The sequence below is a fragment of the Artemia sp. Qi Xiang Cuo genome, chromosome 10 (genome assembly GCF_049724085.1).
Source record: "Artemia sp. Qi Xiang Cuo chromosome 10, ASM4972408v1, whole genome shotgun sequence".
In the NCBI taxonomy this organism is placed as follows: domain Eukaryota; kingdom Metazoa; phylum Arthropoda; class Branchiopoda; order Anostraca; family Artemiidae; genus Artemia; species Artemia sp. Qi Xiang Cuo.
The window spans coordinates 40267782-40291474 of NC_142803.1; the positions used below are offsets into that span (position 1 = coordinate 40267782).

General features: G+C 35.7%; 1 protein-coding gene across 1 annotated transcript in view; it reads left to right on the forward strand.

Annotated features, from left to right (window-relative positions):
• Gpo1 (glycerophosphate oxidase 1) overlaps positions 1-15284 on the forward strand; it is a 97246-nt gene extending 81962 nt beyond the window's left edge. The window contains exons 11-14 of the mRNA XM_089095419.1: positions 3689-3909; positions 5842-6030; positions 9521-9619; positions 13038-15284. Coding sequence (XP_088951545.1) covers positions 3689-3909; positions 5842-6030; positions 9521-9619; positions 13038-13169 — 641 coding nt within the window. The 3' untranslated portion in view covers positions 13170-15284. The remainder of the gene's footprint in view (positions 1-3688; positions 3910-5841; positions 6031-9520; positions 9620-13037) is intronic.
• Positions 15285-23693: the final 8409 nt, after the last annotated feature.

The following is a 23693-nucleotide window of genomic DNA, read 5'->3' on the forward strand; positions in this document are numbered from 1 at the left end:
AATAAAACTCAAATAAAATTCTCAAATTTGTAGAGCCTTATTTTCTGCGGGTGGGGGAGGGTAAACGTCTAAAATCAGTCTAGACTACTCTATAAAAAAAATCAGTCCCAAAAACAAAGGGCCCCCACAATTTTTTTCAACCAAGTTTTTTTTTGAATTTTTAGCTGTGATTCTGTGCTAGTTACCCCTCTATCTCTCTGTACCCACTTGAGTATGACCGGATAGGCCGACTTGTGGATGAGAAAAAAAAATACGTCAATGAAATAAGAAGTGGGAAGGAAATGACGCACGAGAACTGGTCCTGCTCCAATTCTTCCTTGTGTCGTTCCATATCATTCTACCACTCGCACAAGTTGAAGAGATCCGGTATTTAGGATTCACTCTGAATCCAAATCTGTGTTGAGAAAACAACGCTGCCACATCGTAGCATGCAAGCTGGCGAGAGGCCTTGGAGTTCTGACCCGTTTTCTACATTTTTACATTTTAAAATTCTAAATTAATCGTAATATTCTTTAGTTGGGCCTTATAGGAGTTAGGACCGTTTGATTTGAACGAGTAACTTTAATTGAAGTTTCAGGTTAGCTCAGACTCTGCAGAATAAAACTTTAAGATTGACAGGTAGGTTTGATCGTGGTATTAATAGCACTGAGTGACTTTTTAGAAAGTTCAATATTTTACAAGTCGGTGAAAAAGAGATTATCAAAGAGGATTGTTTGCATTCCACTGCTTGAATGCCCGTGCACCAGATTTTTTCTATGAATTTTTGAATCCCGGTTCGTTTTATTATGACTGTGTGACTATGAGTGCTGCTATTCTTGCATTTCCGCCACAAAACACAACGAAAGCCATTTTTATGACCAGACGCTTAGGCCTGTCAGTTTTGAATTCATTCCTAGATTCTATTGTCAAGCTGAAAGGGAACCTTAACTTTAAAATCGTGAATTTTCTTTTTTTAGGAATTAAATAATGTCCGAATAAAAGGTTCGAGAGAAAGTTATTTCTATTTTACTTTCTTTTTTCTTTTTTTTTCGTTGATTTGTAATTAATTTTTCTGCCTTTTTTAGTATTTATCTTCTTGTTTGTTTGTTGTTTTTTTTTTGGGGGGGGGGGTTTATTGCTGTGTAAATTTGTCTCTTTTTGCCATTATTTTTTCTAGTATTATTGTTACCTATTTTTTGGAATTTATATGATGAGTTCGTATGGATATCCCACTTTTCGCTTTATCAAGCATCTTTTATTTTTATTTTTTTAGTGCAACTTTTTGTCCATATTGAGCTTTGTTTATGCTTCTAAAAACGTTGTAATTAAAAAAAAACATCCTAGTTTTTAAATAATCCCCAAACACATTATTAACTCATGCTACGCGTTGTCTTCCACCGAATAGAACGAAAAAGTTTTCTTTAAGGACGTAATAACAAGCAGCACTCGTGGCTAAGATAGTTGCGTCTGTTGTTTAGGTTAATGAGTTTTTTCCTGCATTGTGATGATGGCCAAGGAGTGATAGGTTGCCCTGCTCAACGCTCTGATCTAGATAAGTATTAGATAAAAAAAATGTTTTTTTTTCCACTGAAAGTAAGGAGCAACATTAAAACTTAGAACGAAGAGAAATTATTACGTACATGAGGGGGGTTGCCCGCTCCGCGATACCTTGATCTTCACGATAATGTTTTTAAGTGCTTTTAAAAGAGCTTTTTATTGTTCTAATTGAACGGCCCTTGTGTATCAGGAGTCGTTCTTATAGAATTGGGACAAAAAGTTGGAACTTTAGCGTAAAGAGCGAGGTATTTAGGAGGAGGTAACTTTCCTTATATTCGTAACAATTTCCGTTTGTTTTAAGTTTTATTGTTGCTCCTTACTTTCAGTTGAATTTTTTTTTCTTATCGTTTTTTAAATAATTCCTGGAAATCTGGTTCCCCTCCATGGAAAATTCCCTCCCCCCACTAAAAATCTCTCTACGGGAAATTCCTCCCGCGTAAATACCCCTCCACCAGAAGAAATCCCCCATGACACTTCCGTACTTGCTAAAAATTCCCCCGAAGAATTTCTTTTCACTTTCATTTGAAAATTTACTTCAGTTTTTGATTGTTTTTCAAATCATGCCGGAGATTCCCCCCCCCCCCAGTGATAAAGTTGCTCCCTTAAAAATTTCCCCGTGGAAGATCCTCCCCCACCGATAGATTCTCTAGACAATTCCATCCCAGTGAAAATGTCCCCGTTACAATTACCCTTAACATCTTCACATGTAAAATATCCCCTGGTAAGTTCAGCCCCATAAATAAAAAATAAACATACTATACGTACACAAGGGGCAAATCTCATAACTTACACACCTTTCCCCACGGGCTGTGGGGGTCTCGTTATCTACAAAGGCGTGGCTATTGGACCTTTCAACTATGCTGAACAAAATAGTTATCTCAAAATTTTGGTCGACTTTGTGGGAAAAATGGAAGTGGAAGGGGGCTAGCTGACCTCCAATCTTTTTTTGTCACTTAAATAGGGCACTAGGACGTTCAATTTCCGTTCGAATAAGCGCTCACCCGATGTCTTAGGCCCATTGATTTGATACCATTACTCGAGGAAAACACAATAAATAAACACGTATCCTTGATCTTTCTTCTGGTAAAAAATACAAAATTACACATTTTTGCAATGGGAGGTTGAAACCTCTACTGTGGGGTTCTCTGACACGCTGAATCTGATGGTGTGGTTTTCAATTATTTCCTAGACTTTTCAAGGATATTGCCTCCTTTTTCAGAGTTTTCTTTTTATCCGAGTGGCTCCTTACTTACAGTTTGTTACCACGAACTGTTTGATATAGCAGAGGGTTGGATGCACAGCGATGGCCAAGTTTCCGTATTCAACGATCTGCTCTGGATAGAGAAGTAGCAGAGAGGGACCAAGCTTCCTTCTTTTTCAAATAGTGTGATATAAAAATTAAAACCATTTGAATGGGCATTTTCCTTCCAAGTATCTAGACTTCCTGTATTTATTTTAATTTGGGTGCTGGACATGGGCAGCTGAATATACAGGCGAATTATTTTTCATTAAAATTCTGTTTATCTGCATCTTATTAACCTGAATTCGTCTTGTTGTTATCATGTTTTGTTTTCGGTTTTTGGGTTGGATTTCATGATTTTCATCATGTAACACAAGGTGTGTCATTATATGTTGGTACCATGTTCTAGACAGTGTTCTATTAGCCTGGATATTTAGTGACCAGATGTTTCGAAATGTTATTTTGATTGTATGTATTTGAGCTATAAAAAACAAAACAAGAAACACTCAAGAAATAGAAGCCCCAACTAACTAAAAGAGGGACCCCCCCCTACCAAAATATAATCCCGGCTCCAGAGCCTAGGTATACCATGTAAGTTATTCGTGCATCTGACCCCCTCCGAGATCAGCTGCTTCCCCTTTTTTTGTATATCTAGTCAAACTAGAGACAATAAATTATTAATCTTCAAATTGTGAGAAAATGCAGGTAATTTGCTTAATAGCTCTTTCGGTCGGGGTATAGTAGATATAACTAATTGTAAAATTAACAATACGAGTTAAATATATTAGTAGCAAGAAAAATATCTTGCTCTTATTGAGGTTATGATTACGATTCTAGCATTAAATAATGTACCAATAGAAAAATGTGATTATTTTATGCTTTGTTTCCTGTAGTTCCTTTTGTTTTCTATAGGGAAAAGGTGGCCTGTGGTTGGCAACCGTCTTCATGAAGAATTTCCTTACATTGAAGCAGAAGTTCGTTATGCTGTTCGTGAATATGCTTGCACAGCTGTTGATGTCATTGCTCGTCGCTTGCGACTCGCATTTTTGAATGTGCAGGCTGCCGAAGAAACTTTAAAAGAGGTCATTAAACTGATGGCTGAAGAACTTAAATGGGATGCGAAGGAGCAGGCGGTGAGTTTTATTTAAGGACACGTGCATTATCTTTTGAATATAGTTTGGAATGTTTCTTCTTGCCTAATTTTTTGATTTTAATTTAGATAGGATAGATAAAATTGTTTACTAACTCCAGACTGGGGCTCAAAACACAAACATATATTACGAAATTCTAAGCTAATAGCTCACAGACTATTGCTGGAAAAGTCTCTCTTAAATATATCTTGTAGCCAGATTGCCTTCAAAATATTATGATATTTTCTAATTCTTGTTGTATTATGCTAAACCAATGCTCTATCAAAAACATAAAACCGATGAATAAGAAACGAGAATGCTTTATTTTTGTACCGAGAGAAATCCTAAGGTGTGTTGTGTTTCTACTTTATACACAATCAAATGTTTCTTTTTGTGTTTTCCGTAAAGTTCGAGTTTTGCATAACCTTAAAAGCATAGAGAAATGTCATCAGTCAGTTAATTTCAACTAGATTTATTGAAACAGGCGTATATGTTGCATAGGCTGCGAAGGAATAATTTCACTCATTTTTAGTATCAACTTTGCTCTTTAGTTCCATCTGAAAAACTGAGTTTTTTAAAGACTCATTTCGGATGTTTTTAGTTTGTTAAAAATCCATATAAAATGGTGGTTCTTGTATGATATACTCCCTACCTAATATTCTTCATCTAATTAGAACCTTGGATTTTCCATAATTTTGGGGTTTTGGGATCAAAATATGATGAATATATGATACTTTATTGACAGAATTATGGGAAATCCCAAAATTAGAGAAAATCCAAGGTTCTAATTAGATGAAGAATATGAGGTAGGGGGTATATCATACAAGTACCAAAATTTGAATAGTAAACTTAGTTATCACTAATTGTAGTAGCTTAAGAGATATAAGAGTAAACAAAACGTAACAGTGCGCATAAGAGAACAGAATCATTGACCCTCTCCAGCCATTCAACTTTTAACTAAAAATGATACCTACCAACTTCATGTTCAGGCTCTTTTTCAGATGTTGTGGCCATTTTCTAAAATTTATTTCCAGAAGATATAAAACTGACGGATACTCAAACAGATTGCTCAAGAGAGTTGGAAATTTATTTATCATCCTGGTTATGACCATAGCTGCAGGCTAATTAACAGCGAAACACGACCCATAAAACTGAAAGTTTAAAAACGCATTTTCAAGGTTACTGTATCGTGAGAAACACTTCTCTATAGCCGCTGGTTCAGATATAATAACTATATTAGGATTCATCACAACTGGAATTTTTTGTTATAAAAACTGATTTTTGAAAGAGTCTGAAATTTCTTAAGTATGAATTCAGATCAAAATAAAAAGCAAACCATTGTAATCCCCATCGTTAAAAACAGTAATATGGACTTTTACAATGCACAGTATAAAAAGCAAGAAAAATCACTTTTTTGTGTATGCAGCAATCACGCATCTCCCTTCTTTTTTCTTTTTTTTTCTGCTAGCACTTGAAAGGTCGCAGAAAGATGGTAATTGACAATACTTGTATCTGCATATTTTTATGAATTTGTCCTGATAGTGCCAGAGTAAAGTACCGTATGGTACCGAAAATGACACTTTTTGGTACCTTCCGCAGAATACAAAAAAGTCTAAGAAGCAAAATTACCCCATTGAATTCACCGTTATTGAAAACATTTATTTGAAAGTTTATAGCATCCCATGGTAGTTGCAACAGTAGCAGCAACCTAGTAAAATGTGAACCACTGCCCATACTAAACAAAATCATGTAAATGTCATGTGGGCAAATTTCGTTTAAATTAGATTGACCCTAGTATTCTCATGTTTGCTGCTATATTTTATTTATTTTGCTGCTATATTTTAGTCTTTTGTAAAATGACATTTGTTTTTCACGTTAAAGTTAGGCTTTGAATTAATTTAGTTATTGACAGTAGTTTCCTTTTTCTGTTTTTAGCGTCAGAGAGAAATGGCTATGGAATTTCTAAAAACTCAAATGGGTCAGCAAGTGAATCGTCAATCGCGACAATTAATACCAATCAATTTGACTCGTGAAGAAATGGGTAAATACATTAAGAGGTTCCAAGCTTTGGATAGAGATAAGAAGGGTTTTGTATCTGTCAATGATGTGAGAAAGAGTTTAAAAGTAAGTAATTTTTAAGTCATTTGGCGTTTTGATATTTCAAGTCATTTCCAGCATTTGTATAATTCCCGTTCTTAGAAGGACGGTAATTTATCAGCTGTGAACTCAACAAGATGCTGAACTATAATAATAAGATAAGATTTTTATTTCTAAAAAGTGTCTATCACAAACCTGAGTGGGCTGAATTCGCGCCTTGGTGTAAAAAAATACAAAAATAAAGAAGCAAATATAAGTCTGGAAAAAGATTCCAGAAAGCAAACAATGTTCTAGAAAAACAGTTGTCAGAACAGGGGAAAATGTCAAAACAGTAAAAAACTTGGAGAATTAAAACAGGAGTAAGTTAAATAAAAACAAAAATAAATAAATAAAAACACACATAAGGATAATTTAGGCTTGCACTGAAACCTACAAAACACAGTTTAGTTAGAAAAAATTGTAAATTAAACATTGAACAGTTGTAAGGTAAATAAAAGAAGGGGGTCTCATGTTTTAACATGTTTACTATATAGGGGACGAAAGTCCTTCTATATCTTTCGGTAGACAGTTTTATTGGGGTAAGAAAGGGTATTTTGTTTAAACAGAACAAGGTGGGCGGGAGGGGGAGGGGGTAATTATCTAGGGAAAAGGTAATTTTTCCATAAGTTATGGAGAGTGCTGTTGGCGAAACACAAGGAAAATTGTGTTCTCCTTTTCTTGAGGGTTACCAGATTGGCTCTTCGAAGATCGGAAATATAAGGAACTTCACCCCTCATAGAAAATAGTTCTTAGGCACCTTTTTTAGACTGTCACTACTCTTTCTGACAATTCATTGAAGATTTACCAGGATGCCAAAAGACCGGCAATGTCCTGTCCTTTTTGGGATGAGAATGGAATATAGGACGTTTAAATTTTTTAAGAAAGGAAAGTGTGGTATTTGCGCGTGTTAAAGTATCATTAACATGATGATCCCACTTTAAATTGCCCGAAATGGTAACACCCATTTCAGGAGGGGGGAGGGCTGGGTAGGTAAAAGAAGGGGAACTCTTAAGGAAATTAATTGTTAATATTGTTGATTTTAAAGGGTTGACTGTCATTTCGTTAGTAGCAGCTTCATCTGATATTTGTTCCTCGATATCCATTGGGCTACTTTTCAGATGTTTGAAACAAGTCTCTAAAAATGTTAGATCATCAACAAATTTCAATCTATCAGACAAGTCGACACCAAGTTTATTTATCATTACGAGAAATAAAATTGGACATAAAAAGGTTCCTTGGGGCACTCCATTTTAAATTGGGAGGGGATCAGAAATTAGATTAATGGATTTGACAACTTGGGTTGTATTAGAGAGAAAAGACGCAAATATTCTAATTAAAAAAGGATCAACTTGAAATTCATTGTATAGTTTTTCTGCCAATGTATTGCGGTTAATTAAATCAAAAGCTTTTTGCAAGTCCACTATTATGACATTGAGCCAGTTGGGTTTTTCAAGTGTATTATATATTGTGTCCATAAGATGAAGAAGATAGTGGTAGTAGATGTAGAGCGTAAGTTTCCGAATTGCCTTTGGTCTACATTTGGGATTTTTTTACTTTCAACCACTCAGCCAAAAAGCTTTCATATAATTTACAGAAAACGGGAGTGAGTGTAATGGACGGACACCATGCAAATCTTGCTTGTTACCTTTCTTTTTCATGGAAGTGATAAAACCTAATTTCCTACAATTTGGGAATTTACCAGTAGATGTAACTTTATCAAAAAGTATTGACAAAGGTTTCGAAAGATTGTCAGCAAAGGCTTCAATTAGTTCACGTCTAAGGGCGAGATAGAGAGAAAATTGAGAGAGTTCAAATTAAGAGGAATGTCTGAAGTGAGCGGATTAACTATGAAGGAAAGGACTTTGTTTGGATCATTAGCTGTAACTAAGGGGCTTCTTCAAATTATTTTTATTCTATTATACCATTGTCTTGGCTTAGTAGAGAACAAATCCTTTACTTAATGCTGATGACTTAATAGTAATAATTTCATGCAAAAAGCTGTTGCAAGTCACTGAAAAATCTCTATGAAATGAGAAACTAGAAAACATATAAAGTTTTTACTAGAATGAATCCGTATCTGGGCTATTTCCTGTTGATGAGGGCAGACTATCCCACTTGCTGTGGACCCGGTTGGAGAAGGTCCATCTTCCAGTGTTCTTGAAGAAACGTCGGTGTCTAGCAGTTTAAACTGATTGTTGTGTGGATTTGTTGTACTGGACTGTAGATTGTCAGTGATTGCAATGTAATCGTAAAAAGTTCCTTTGGAGATCCCTCTCAGATCTCATCAAACGGGTATTTTGTTAGACTTCGTTATAAAGAAAGCTGGATATCCAAAGAACTCAATTTTGTATGAAACCGGCAAAACGAATTTCTCCGCTTGAATCAGAGTTTTTGTGTTTAAAAGGCGTTTATACAAAAAAAAAACTACTGTCTTAGTATACACAACCGCATGCTATAGTTTTTTTTGTGACAGTATCGAAAACGTAACCTGAAGTTAAATAAAGCTAATATAAACTCTGCGATAACTTGTCGCTTAATCGGATCTAGGGCTTTCTCTTAATCTCATGCCAAAGTTGTTTTTACTGTTTTATTTTTTGTTTTGTTTTTTATTGTCCAATTTGGCAATGATACAGAAAATGTAGGAGACTGCTCGAGTTTGGACATTTCATCAGGGCGTTGTAGTTCGATTTAACTCAACACACTAGAATGGTTGGTGAAATCCTTTTTGCTTTCAAAAACTGCTAATAATTTGAGCCCTTGACGTCAAAATTATGTCGCTCTTATGCATTAACAGTAGCTGAAGAACTAATTTGCCTAAAATGGAATAATAATGTTGATCATTAGGTCATTTATATGGGTTTAAGCATGTTAGCTAAACTGTAATTATAGCCTTCGAAGGCTGAGTGTTATGCACAATTGGCCTAAATTCTTGATTCCTCTGTTTAGGATGTTGAGTTTGATTTGAGGGAATCAGTTATCCCCCAAGGGGAAAAGAAAACGAGAAAATAATATTTTAAAGTTCCTGGTTTTACATCGCTCTTACGAGGAGGGATCAATTTTCACTTTTTTCCTTTTGTTTAATACCACGTAATTGAGCTTGGCATCCACTGGTACTTGTATCTGATCCTCTTATGCTAGGGAAATTATGGTTGATCAAATTTTTTTATCTAAATCTTTTGTAGCTGAGATGGGAGGTATGTGGGTACAAGAGCAAGTAAAGGCTCAATTAAATGGGTATCTTATCATAAACATATTGATATGTAACTATTTTAATTTCCAGTTTCAGTTTGTGGTAACTGCAGTGTGTTTTTGTAGCAGACATTTTATATTCCCTTCTTCCTATGTCTAAGGCGCTACCCATCTCGAATTATATTTTATTTAGTCGGGAAAGAAGTCCAATGAACTGTAGGTGCCTTTAATAGTTAAACTGATCAGTTTGCTGAGGTTAGATTTACATTATTTTGTATCTATATTACAGCAAGCTGGTGAGCCCATTCCCGGAGATCAACTCCATGATATTCTTAGTGATTTAGATGCAAATCTCAATGGACAAGTTGAACTCGATGAGTACCTTCAGGTAAAATATAAATTTATTTTTTCTACTTGTTTGTTTGTGTGCAATACAGGTATTCCGAACTGAGCGCCAATGATAGAGTTCTATTCCTAGGTCTTGCTGTCAAAATGAATTATTTTTGTAATAATCTTTACGGTTGTCGAATTTTTTTGGAAAGCTGACATCTATATAATTGAACAATAAGAGACCCACAACTGACAATACTAGGAGAAGTGTTTGACCCATAGACAAGAAAAGAATATACGTGCCTAGTGTTCGAATTTTTCTTCTTTTTTTTAATGCAGAAAAGGCCTTCTACGTGTTTATAGAAAATTAGTCCAGTCGCTCAAGGAAAAAAAAAAGTTTTCCACCCTCCAAAAGTTTTGTATCATCGAATTTCTTTCGTAACTCTATAGGTGAAATTAATTTGGCCTGTGAGTGAATGAGATGTCTAGGTAAACAAGTGATTAGTATCCTATCATGATTGTTCTCAAAACTTGTTAATAACATTGGGACAAAGCTGAAATTATTTATGGACAAAAGTGATTTGAGCCTTTGACACATCTTCAAGCAGTTTTTCAACCTCAAGCCATTGCATAACTAGTGAATGTCTATATCTAGATTTTCTTACTCAGTATTGAAGCCCTTGAAGTATTTTAGTACAGCTGTTGGACTTAATTATTGACGATGGCTGTGGGGAGATGGACCCACAAATAATATACTGTTTTGCTTTAGTTAATATTCCGAAAGGTTTGAGTCCCAACGATTACTTATTGAAATAATCTTTTTATGCCAGGTGGAAATTTAGTCTAAAATCACCAAATGAAGTGTTTCACTCTAGTTTTAGAATAATCGAATAAGTCTCATTAAATTCTACGGGAACTAGTTTTATATTTGAAAAACCCGCCATGAATTTTAATTGATGTTTTAACTAACACATTACTGTTCTATTTTCAATCTATTCAAGAATTCAATTTATAAAGCCAAAATTATATGAGTTTTTATTCTGGCCTGTACAGTTGAAATAAAACACGAAAAATTAGTCAATTGCAATTGTTTCCCTCATCCATCGACTGCGTCACTGACATAGCAAATCTGTGCCTTTTGATCATTCTAAATAATTTAGTTTCTCTTATTTTTTTTTTATTTAATTACAAGATTGTTCCAATTTCGTTTGATTGTTGTTCTCTTCGTTTTCCTTTACTGGCCATAGACCAGTTTGTCTCTTCCAGATTCTTTTCTTTGTATTGTCAGGGATGGCCATTTCGGCTTTAGATTTTTTTATAAATATTCCTATAACTGAATGTGTAGAATAGCGGCCATTCAAAATCCTAACATGTAAAATAAATTTTCAATCTTTGGGCGTAACAGAAAAAAAAAGAATAACAACATGATATGGCTGATCCTTTCCGGTAACTGGCGCAGGTAGGTGCGCGGGATTTAATGTTGCGTCGGTGGGGGGCTGAATGTGTTAAATCAGCAAAACATGTGGTTCAAATGAACGTTATGAAAAATTACAGAAAGAAAGGGCTTGAATTCAACTCCTCCAAATCTGATATTGTCCTGTTTAACTAGAAAACAGATTCCTTTGCCCCTTCCATCATGCTTGGATCTACCTCTGTTCAACCTATAGATAACCTTATATATTTAGATCTGCCATTGCTTCTTCTATCCGACACACCCGAAAACTTCTTCTTGAACAAATCAGACGTAAAATCTCAGCAGCTTACGCTTCCATTGTATCTTGTAAACTTCGATTTAACCGACCTCTTCTAGCAAGTTTATATAATGTTGTTGCCCTTCCCCATATCTTCTACACCACAACCTTCTGAAACTCCTAACTAAAACTGACAAGAGTAAAATCCGATCCATGTTCTTTCGTTTTTCCAAGTATCTACTTCATCTGCCTCCGTGGTACAGAAATTGACTCGCTATTACGAGATTCAAGGTTGTTCACCCAGAGGTTGCCGTCACCAGAAGGATAGTGAAACATAATAGAAAAATTGATGGGAACTTAAATGATTGGTCCCACGTTCTTAAGCAGTGATGTATTGGATTTTTTTTTTCCTCTGCTCCGTCTTGTTGTGTGTTTATTTATGTTTGAATAATAATACTAATTTAGTCCTTGTAAGATTGTTTAACGCTATTGCTCTGCAGCATATATAGTATGTCTCGCCATTTTGAAGTGTTTTTTTTTTTTTTTTTGCTCTTATATTATGTAAATTAGATAGTGCTATTATCGTTTCTCAAATTATCTCCTTCGGCTCTCGCCTTGGACCCGAAACTTGTTTGTATTTATTGGTTATAGGCTATAGTATAACTGATTCATGCGCTGCCGTTTCAACAACTATTGTGAATTTTAGTGATTAATTTGTCCCACAACTGGAGCCATATCTTGCATTGGTAAAATAATAGGCGTATTAGATAGCAAATGTTTAAGTTTATACTCTTTAGCTTAGAAGTCTTTTTTTATTCTGGTTCCTTTCGTATATTTTCTTGTCTTGTATTTTGCAAAGTGTTTAATTGTTGTTTTGTTTTTTGGTTTTTCTTATTGCTCTGTCTTCTTGCTTTTGAATGACGGGTTTTCAAATAAATAAATAAATAAAGCCATGATATTTTGGGAACATGTCTTCTGGTCCTCCTCGCTTTTGTGCCCCTTCTTTGTGTGGAGGGACCAGAATTTTGATTCTGTTTCTGGACCCGCCTTTGATCAAGCTACGTCCTTTTGAATAGATTGTTACCATAACTATAATGAAAAAATTTTCTTATTATTATTTACATGTTTTTTTAGATCTTAGCCCAACATGAGATTTTTAGCCATAGCTGCTTGGAGTCGTGAGCCTAAATAGCGTGCAGATGCTGAATTCATTCTTGGATCGAGTATGGAGTCGAAAGTACAACAATGTTGAACTCATACTCAAGATAGGATTCTTTAAATCCTGATGCCTCCGGGGAGTTCAGTGTCTGAACACTACTCACATGCGTCCAAAGTTATCGCATCCTGTTTTTTTTTGTTTATTTGGGGGAGGGGAGGAAACTGAAGCAGTGGACCCATGTGGCCTGATCTTCAGCTTAGCTATGAGTCTGCCAATATTAGTAGTAATAATAATCGGACGTTGAATGGAAAAAAAATGTTTAACGAAGGACTTGGAACCTGACCCAAGACTGAGTCCAGTGTCTGAAGTTCTCTTAAATCTCACAAACTACTTTTCTTTAATACTGAACCTTCCATGTGACTTCTAGATTTTTCTTTTTCTCATTTGCACCATTATTTCCCACTGAATACAGTTGCTTGAAATTATGATTTTTTATTTGCAATTGATTTGTTTGATCATGATAGTTAAGAGCCATGTGCCTTCTGGTTTTGGGAAATGCGATCCCTTAGAAAGAGTTTGCGTTTACTAAAGCTTGAACAGTATACTAAAATATCTTCCTTTTCTAGATGATGTCAGCTATTAAGACTGGACATATCTCAAATTCTCGCTTTGCTCGTATGGTTGAAATAGCTGAAGAGAATCAAGATCTTGAAGCTTTGAATAAAATCAAGGTTGAACGAAGTGGAGGAGGTGTTTAAGTTTAGTTTCTGACTTTTTTCTCTCTAGAAAGGCTACCATTATTGTATTGTACCCAAACTTAAATAGTGAGATACTATTGCCCTAAAGCTTGAAATGCAGCTTTGTCCTTTATTCCCCTTTGTATTTATTGGTCATTTATTTTATTATCGTTACTGCTTTGTGAAGTTACTTTGTAGTTTTTATCCCTGTTTGTTCAACTTGTACACTTAGGTTAATTTTTGATTTTATGCCTTGTTAATTTAGGAATTGACCATGGAATCAGATTTCTAGCTATTCTGTTCTGCTAAGTTTGCTGATATAATAAGTGAGTAATATTGAGTAGCAAAATAGATTTTTTTTTTTTTTAGGCTCAATAAGTTGAATGTGGAATTTTAATATAACAGTTATTCTAAACCTATAAATGCGAACGGAACTGTTCCTAACACCTCTAGTTTTAGCATATAAATTTTTAAATAATTTTTTTGCTAATAAATTTTAATTATTTTTGGATAATCCGGATTTAATGCAGTATTATATATATTCAGAAGTTGAACCAAAGTTGGCTTGCTCGCACACGTTTTGTGTAATGAGTTTTTGAAGCTTGTTATGGCAATAACATCTAAAAACTTTAAACAAATATATTAAGGAAAAACTGCAATTACTTTAAGAAATACATTTTGGATTTGCCTTATGAAATTACAGTGGAAATTTTATTGTATTTAACAAATTGTTTTTATTGTTTTTTTTTTTCTTTTTATCCAAAACACGATTAAACTTAAATTCGCTTTAAAAAAAAAATTGAAATTCTTTTCCTGTAATGACTCTTCAAATCTTCAAACTTCAATACTTCAAAATTCAACAAAAAATTCAAACTTCAAGAAAATCATCACTAAAAGTTATGGGCGTTAGAAAAATGTTACTGAATTTATGAATCTAGCCTACAAGGCTATGACAGAAAAAAAAAAAAAAAAAAATCATATCAAAAGCCAAAATTTGCAAATTTTTCGAAAAAAATAAAAATGCTGCTCCAGAATGAGTGAGAAGAATAATTCCATTGTTTATCTGAATTCAGTGTAATTTTTTTTACCAGACAAAGAAACTCTTGAGCCAAAAACTGCGATTCGTAGTATAATTCAAGGATCGTATGCAGGAAGTTGACAATTCTACTTTTTATCATTTGAAACCGAGCCACAAACCGTTTTGTGATAAAAATGTGTGCTCGTCATTAAAAAATTCATCTGTAACGTTACTGAAACGTTATAACACCTACGTTCACATTGGATTCGTTTGATTTTATATACTCATTGGCAAACCTTTTGTTTTGGTTATTGATAAAACTCGTTCCTCCCTTATTGAACGCATTAAATTGATCTGATTAAAGTGATCTAATCGGAATTGCTCTGGAAGAGCATAATAATTATATAGCCTATACCAGTATTCCATTAATAGAATTAGTGAATATTCGTTGTAGACCTGTGAACTTTGTGATTTTATGTTTGGTTGGTAATACTAAATAAGGGCATGGAAACTTGGTTTTCGTTTTCGTGGTGAATAAATTCTCACTTTTAGGCCCAACTGTATTTTTTAGACGATCGTAAATTCAAACTTTCCCAGTTAATTCATTTGGCAACAATTTTGTTCGGATGATTATTGAACATATACATTGTTAAAGGAAAAAAGGTCGATCTTGCCATATAAAGTTATCCAAGCTGTAATTGAATGTTGTTATAATGCGAAAAGGATTTTTTTTTTATTTCTGTTGAATGTGGTTTAGTTGTGAGATAAAATTTTAATCAAATTTATTTGACTTTTTTCATTTCTTTTGTTTTGAACACTTGTTATCAAATTCGTTTTGGAGGATATTTTGAGAATAGTTGGGAAGAAATTCGTAGGCGAGTAATTCATGACAATTTTTCAATTTGTTATGTTAGCACAGTTCGGAATTTGAGCCTCCACGACATAACATAATTAGTCTGAAAAACACCGAAGTCCATGTGAGAAAAATTACATCAGTTTTCAGATATACAGCATGCAATTTCATTTGTTTGCAAAAGACATACTTAGATATTGTACCAAGTTGTATGTTGTGTTTACTATGTTTTCTTTTGAATGCAATAAACTTTAACATTAGCTAATTTCGTTATTGGTATTTTGTTAGGTTAACACAGCAGGGACCAATTAGCTAAGCTAGCAGAGGAATCAATCCGCCAATTTACAAGTTCTAAGGATTGCCTTTCATATTCTTAGAAGAAACCTTCTATGGCTCTCGCATTAAAATTTTCGTATTCAAGCAGTGGACGAATTTAGCGTTCGGATAATAGGATCTCCCTTTTAAGTTGCAAGTTAATTTTGTCGCATGAAGACCTTTTTTTGTTTAGCTCATAAATAGTTAATTTTTCCAATATTAAATAATTAAAAAAAAAGTTTTTTCAACTAAAAGTAGGGAACAAAACTTAAACCGAACAGAAATTATTCCGTATGTGAGGGGGTTTGCCCCCTCCTCAATACTCTTTTCGCTAAAATTTGACTTTTTGTTCCAATCATTCAAGAATGACTCCTGAAACACAAGGGCCGCTTAATTAGAATAACAAGCTGTTAAAGGTTCTAGAAAAAACTTTATATATTCTCAGGCTCGTAACTTTTGATGGATAACATTAAACTTGATAAATTTTAGATGTTTGAATTTAAGATGAATTTTTATGTTTTGAATAAGTATCAAAATTTGATTCTTTTGATGTATCTATTTTTAACAAGACTCTATTTCTTAGAGTTTCGGTTACTATTGAGTCGCATCGCTCCTTACTTACAGTTCGTTACCACGAACTGTTTGAAAACTAAAAATGCATATTTCTTCTTCTGAGCATGAAGACTGATATTTGGTAAGACGGGATGACTTGTTGAAGTAAAAGAATTATCCTTGAGTTAATGGAATTTTTGAGAAGACTATGAATTTATACCAGATCTTTCTTTCAGCTGAGGAGGCTTAAAAGCGTCATTTTAGGGAGAAAAAATGCCTATCCCCTATGATCTACGAATTTATCAAATGTATGCAGGGGTGTAGCTTCAGCATTTTATTGGGAGGGGAGAAAGGGGTCCATAGCCGAATAATCAAGGGGCATGGGCTATATAATATTTTTTTCGAAATTAATGGGGGGTAACTGCCCCATCTCCCCCCCCCCCGCCCCCCTCCCCCAATGACCCCTAAATGTATACTAGAAATTGGAAAAAATGATGGGAAATAGGGCAAAAAGTTGGTAAAGTCACCCTCCCCCCCCCTTATACAAAAAGAAGGCAGTGAAGTCTCTTGAGAAGTTCTTATAACATATTCAAATTCTGTCATTAAAAGCTTATTTTTCCTTGCAGAAGAGATTGATCTACTTTGTGGTAATTTTTTAAGAATAAAAACTGCATCGACACAAAATGAAAAATATCGGTTTGAAAAAATTACGATGGCTCGTTTGTTTGCTAATTTATCTATTATGGGCTGCCTCCCCGTAGTAGCATAATATTTGTAGGCATGAATATATAATGAGTCGGAGGTAATAGGCTTGAGATTGTCTGCACAGGATTTCGACTCTTGTTGATAGAAGAGCATCGCCAAGTGCTGAAAACCATGTTGTGACCAAGATGGGGCCAGGATTGCACAAAGCCCCCATTCATTGAGGTCCCAGGGACTTTTTGCTATCTGGTTCTAAGCCGGCTTAAGCACTCCGGTGTAGACTTGAGAAGATATGTGATCCCCGTCCTGCACTGTTATCCGGGATCATTGCTTTTCCTGAGGCGAAAATAGTTTTAATGATTTAAAGAACATGAAAATTGGAATTTGGAATGTTACGACGTTAAAAATTGAGTATCGTATTGACATTATGACAGATGAATTTAGACGATTCAAACTGGACTTATTAGGAGTTTCAGAAGCTCATATCCCAGGGGTAGAAAGTATGAAATTAGGTGATATAGAATTTGTTTTTACTCTGGCAGAAAGGATGGTGCACATACACAGGAAATAAGGCTTATAATGAATAAGGAAGTTGCTAAGTTTTGTTTTGGTTGGGAAGGTATTAATAATAGAATGCTAGTTGCTCATTTTATTACTAAACAATTAAGGGTATCAGTCATAGCAGTATGTGCCCCTATAAAACCGACTGAGAGATACTAGTGACTCAGATGAATTTTACTTGCAGTTACAGGAGCAAATAGACAGGGTTCCAGGTAGAAATATGATGTTTTTACTGGTAGATTTTAAACGCCCAGGTTGGTAGAAATAGGGATAGATGGCATCCTAGCCTAGGTAAATTCGGTGTAGGAAAAGAAAACAATAATGGGTGCAGACTTTTGCAATTTTGTAGGTATAACAATCTAGTTATAACCAATACGGTGTTTGGTTACAAAATGGCTCATAAGTTAACATGGTATTCACATGATGGTAAGAGAGCCAGCATTATTGATTATGTTATTGTAGACCGAAGAATTGCAAGATCAATACAAGATACTAGGGTGTATTGGAGTGCCGTTATTGATGGTAAAAGTAAAGATCACCACCTAGTAGTGTCAAGGGTTAGTTTAAAGCTGAAATTTCGGAAGGGTAACTACCTTCCGGGAAGTTTTGATGTTAGTGGACTCCAGTATAAGAATTTAAGAGACAATTTCCAGGAACAGTTAAATACCAAAATTGAGAGTTTAATATCTGATAATGTTGAAGATAGTTGGAATAATTTAAGGAAAAAAATGCTTCAGGTTGCTGAAGTTGTAATAGGGAAGAAAGCTAGGACTGTAGCTAAGAATATTAGTGAAAAAGCTTTATTCTTGATAAGAAGGAGAAAGGAATTATCCCAGAATTATCTGAGTGATAGATCGTGTAAAAATAAAAAAAATGTGAAGAAAGTGAAGACAACACTAAAGTAGGAGATAAAATGGTGTATAATAGATGTTACAGATAAGATTGCCAAGGATCTGGAAGATGCAGGAAGATTGCATAATAGTAAAATACTGTACTGGCATGTTAATAAATTGAGAAGGAACAGTCAATTACCTTAATTAAGCCACTTTGTAAGAAAGGTGATGAAAGTGAGTGTGGTAATTATCGAGGGATTAGTCTGGTTTCTGTAGGTAGTAAATTACTTAGTAATATGATACTTTTTAGACTGAGAGATGCCGTAGACAACGCTTCAAGAGAAGAACAGTGCGGTTTTTGAAAAGGTAGACGATGTGTCGACCAAATTTTCACTCTTAGGTTAATAATTGAGAAGTACCTGAGTTGTCAAACACCTTTGGTCCTCAGTTTTATAGATTATGAGCAAGCGTTCGATTCTGTTAATTGAAGACCTTTATTAAAGGTTTGATCCTTGTATGGTATACCAGACAAATACATTAAAGTGATTAGTGCTATGTACGAGAATAACACTGCTGCGGTTAAAGTAGGAAATGAGGTTAGCAACTGGTTTTGTATTAAATCAGGAGTAAAGCAGGGTTGTGTTTTATCCCCCTTTATATGGATTATTTTGATGGACTTCTTCTTAAGGAGTACAGGAAAGGCAATGGGAGACCACGGAATCAAATGGGCAGGAAAAAGTCTCCTTGACTTAGATTATTTTCATGATTTAAGCATCCTAGATGAAAGTGTGAGAAAAATGAATGAAGTTTTAGATGTTTTGAGAGTTCAGGGTGCTAGAATAGGTTTGAAAATTAATGTTAGGAAGACTAAGTCACTAACGCTAGGAATAAGTGAAGATGAAAAGGCGAAGTTGGGCAATGAAAAGATTGATCAAGTGGACAGCTTCACTTACCTTGGTAGTATTATTAGTAAAGATAGTGGGAGCAGTGAAGATGTCAAAAGTAGAATAGCCAAGGCTCAGGGTCTTTTTTCACAGTAAAAAAAAGTTTGGAAGAACAGGAACATAAGTCTGTAAACTAAGATTAAAGTATTAGAAGCTACAGTGATGACAGTGATCAAATATGGCTCTGAAGTATGTGCGCTCCGAAAAGCGGATGAAGATTTGCTACATGTTTTCCTGAGAAATTGCTTAAGGAATGTTCTGGGTACCCGGCTGGCTGACCGTATTTCAAACAATAGGCTATACGAAAAATGTGGTTCAATAGCGCTCTCATTTTGATTACTAAATATCAGTATATGTATATTAAACTGACAATGCACATTCATTTGAACTTAATTCCAGAATTTCCAGAACGTTCAACTACGTTGAACAAAATCGATATCTCACAATGTTGATTTGACGTGTTTTGGAAAATGGTGGGCGTTCGTTGCTCTCAAAGCACTTTCAACTACTAAAAAAGGCACTAGCCCTTTCAATTTCCATTTAAATGAGCCCTTTTGAAGTTTCTAGGACAACGATTTAAATAAAAACTTTATATGCCCCCAGGGCATAACGTACAACCCCTGTCGTGAGGGGTGTGGGGGGAGGGGTTGTCATCCTAAAAATACCTAATTTTCAAAGCTTTTAACTACGTTGAATAAAATGGCTATCTAAAAATTTTGATTGGATGTGTTTTGGGAAAAGGTGGGCGAAAGAGGGGGGTTAGTTGCCCTCAAATTACTTTTGACTATTATAAATGGTACTAGTTTTTTTGAATTTCAAATCGAATGAGCCCTTTTTCAAGTTTCTACGACAAAGATTTCAATAAAACCCTTATATGCCCCCAGGGCATAACTTATAATCCTTGCCCTGAGGGGTGTGGGTGAGTGTCGTCCTTAAAAATATGTTTTCTATCGAGAAATCAACTACCCTGAACAAAATGGCTTTCGCAAATTTTTTATTGAATGTGTTTGGGGGAATGATGGGTGTGGGGGGGCTAGTTGCCCTCCAATCACTTTCGACTATTAAAAAGGGCACTAGCTCTTTTAATTTCCAGTCGAATGAGCTTTTATTGAAGTTTTTTCGACAACGCCTTCTTTAAAAACATTATATACCCCCAGGGCATAACATAAAACCCTTGCCCTGAGGGATGTAGGGGAGTGTCCTCCTCAAAAACATATTTTCTATCTGGAAATCAACTACGCTGAACAAAATGGCTATCTCAAAATTTTGATTGGATGTGTTTGGGGGAATGAAGGGCGTGGGGGGGGGGGGGCTAATTGCACTCAAATCACTTTCGACTATTAAAAAGGATACTAGCCCTTCGAGTTTCCTATCGAATGAGCTTGTTTTGAAGTTTCTACGACAACCTTTTCTTCAAACAACCTTATATACCCCCAGGGCATTACCTAAAACCTTTGCCCTGAGGGTGGTGGGGGAGTGCCCTCCTCAAAAACAAAATTTCTATCTGGAAATAAATTGCGCTGAACAAAATGGCAATCTGAAAATTTCGTTTGGATTTGTTGGGAGGACTGATGGAAGTGGGGGAGGGGGCTATTGGCCCTCCAATCACTTTTGACTATTAAAATGGGTACTAGCGCTTTGAATTCCCAATCGAATGAGCCTCTTTTGAAGTTTCTACGACAATGCCTTCTATAAAAACCTCATATGCCCCCAGGGCATAACTTAAAACCCTTGCCCTGAGGGTGGTGGGGGAGTGTCCTCCTCAAAAACATATTTTCTATCTGGAAATCAACTACGCTGAACGAAATGGCAATCTAAAAATTTTTATTGGATGTATTTGGGGGAATGAAGGGCGTGGGGGGGGGGGGCTAGTTGCCCTCCAATCACTTTCGACTATTAAAAAGGGTACTAGCCCTTTGAATTTTCAGTCTGAATTCAAAAACATATTTTCTATCCGAAAATCAATTACACTGAACAAAATGGCTATCGCAAAATTTTGATTGTATGTGTTTGGGGGAATGAAGGGCGTGAGGGGGGGGGGGACTAATTACACTCAAATCACTTTCGACTATTAAAAAGGATACTATCCCTTTGAATTTCCAATATGCCCCCAGGGCATAACTTATAATCCTTGCCCTGAGGGTTGTGGGTGAGTGTCCTCCTTAAAAATATGTTTTCTATCTGGAAATCAACTACCCTGAACAAAATGGCTTTCGCAAATTTTTTATTGAATGTGTGTGGGGGACTGATTGGTGTGGGGGGGCTAGTTGCCTTCCAATCACTTTCGACTATTAAAACAGGCACTAACCCTTTGAATTTACAATCGAATGAGCCTTTTTTGAAGTTTCTACCACAACGCCTTCTATAAAAACCTTATATGCCTCCAGGGCATAACTTAAAACCCTTACCCCGAGGGTTGTGGGGGAGTGTCCTCCTCAAAAATATATTTTCTATCTGGAAATCAACTACGCTGAACAAAATGGCTATATCAAAATTTTGATTGGAACTGTTTGGGGGAATGATGGGTGTAGAGGGGCTAGTTGCCCTCCAATCACTTTCGACCATTAAAAAGTGCACTAGGCCTTTGAATTTCCAACCAAATGAGCCTTTTTTGAAGCTTCTACGACAACGCCTTCTATAAAAACCTTATATGTCCCCAGGGCATAACTTAAAACCCTTGCCCCGAGGATTGTGGGGGAGTGTCCTCCTCAAAAACATATTTTCTATGTGGAAATCAACTACGCTGAACAAAATGGCTATCTCAAAATTTTGATTGGATGAATTTTGGGGAGAGATGGGCGTGGGGGGGGGGGCTAGTTGCCCTCCAATCGCTTTCGAATATGAAAAAGGGCACTAGCCCTTTGAATTTCCAATCGGATGAGCCTTTTTTGAAGTTTCTACGACAACGCCTTCTATAAAAACTTTATATGCCCTCAGGGCATAACTTAAAACACTTGCCCCGGGGGTTGTGGTGGATTGTCCTCCTCAAAAAGATTTTTATATCTAGAAATCAACTACGCTTAACAAAATGGCTATCTCAAAATTTCGATTGGACGTATTTGGAGGAATGAGGGGCGTGGGGGGGGCTAGTTGCCCTTCAATCACTTTCGACTATTAAAAAGGGCACTAGCCACTCCAAATTCCAATTGAATGAGCCTGTTTCGAAGTTTCTGCGACGACTCCTTCGATACGAAGTGCCCGGGCATGTGTGTGTGTGTGTGAGCAAATAGGCGTTTAGTCGAGGTGGACGGATTGCATTGGTCACCTTCAAAACAAAAACTTACTGCTGACCTTCTGCCGAAAAAAAATATTTTTGTACATCATGTGCCTTTAAAATGGATGTGCAAAAACGGTTTCAACGTCACAAAGGTTCATAGAGCCCTCCAGTTGAGTCAAAAACCCTATCTGAAAACCTTTGTTGACACTTTTTTCAAGAAACGTTCTGAAGCGCAGACGAAAGCCGAAAAAGAAACTTATCTTAAGGCTTTTGGTAAAATGTGCGAGAGTGTTCGCAATAGGAATCGTTGTGACGTCGTGACCGATCCCGAGCAATGTGTTCGAATTATTGCCGATCCAAATTATACTTCCTTTACAATCATTGGCCCAGACATGGCACTATTGAATAGGAAAAAAAGCATTGCATTGAATAAAAATATTGTTGCAAGCATTGCGATCTTGAAAATCTCTGAAAAGCTCATGTTGGAATTCTAGTACAATGTGGCTAGGGTACAGTGGCCGGAGAAGGGGCAAGTAGAGGTCTGCTACGGGGACACAGATTCTCTACTGTTAAAAGTAAAAACCCCAAACCTACTTGATGATTTGGCGCATGGTGAAATCATCAGCTTGCGGATGGACTACACTAATTGGAGTGGGCTTTACCCAGAGCTAGTGAAACGTTGGGCGCCAAATCAACTTTTATTTTGTAAATCAGAAACGGGAAGTAACATGATTTTCCGTGATATTTTTGTATGTCCGATCGTGTACTTTATACTGAAACACAATGACGAAATCAAAAATGCTGCAAAAGGAGCACCCAGGTGCTATGTGGATAAGAATTTCGACATGGACATCTATAGGAATTGTATTGTTCCAAATACAATTCCACGAGCAAAATTGCTGGCAATTCGTTCACTCAACTACAGGAACTTTACTTTAAATATAGAAAAAATTGCCATGAGTACCATTTCCAACAAGGTCTTTATTTGTCAAGACGCTGTGACTGCCATCCCCCTTGGGCATTATTTAACTTCCGACCGAGCCGAATGTGTTAGCCATAGGGAAAGTCTCGGTTTTAGTAAAGTCCAATAAATTTTTCCAAAAACCTTGGGGGGGGGAGCTCGCAGCTTAGGGGGGGGGGGGGCTCGCAGCCTGGAGGGGGTGCCCGGCCGGCCGCCAGCGGGGCGCGCTGCCACTACCAAATTTATCTTTTTTTTACTTAGAGCAGATTTTTTATGCGTTTTTGTAAATATACATGTTGCATTCAAATTAAAAAAAAGTGATATTATTTTAAGTGTATTTTTCATTAAATGTTGTATTTTTTGTAAATAAAGTATATTTTTTAAAGTGCATTTTTAAAATGTTTTTTTTATAAATTAAAAAATACACTTTTTTTATTATAAATTAATAAAAAAAAGTGCTGTTTAAAAAAAAAAGTTTTATAAAAACACTTTTATAAATTAAAAAAAAGTGTATTTTTCTTTGTTTTCTGTAAAGTGCTGTTTATAATACAAGAAATATGATTCTTTATTGATTTTGTTCTCATTATTA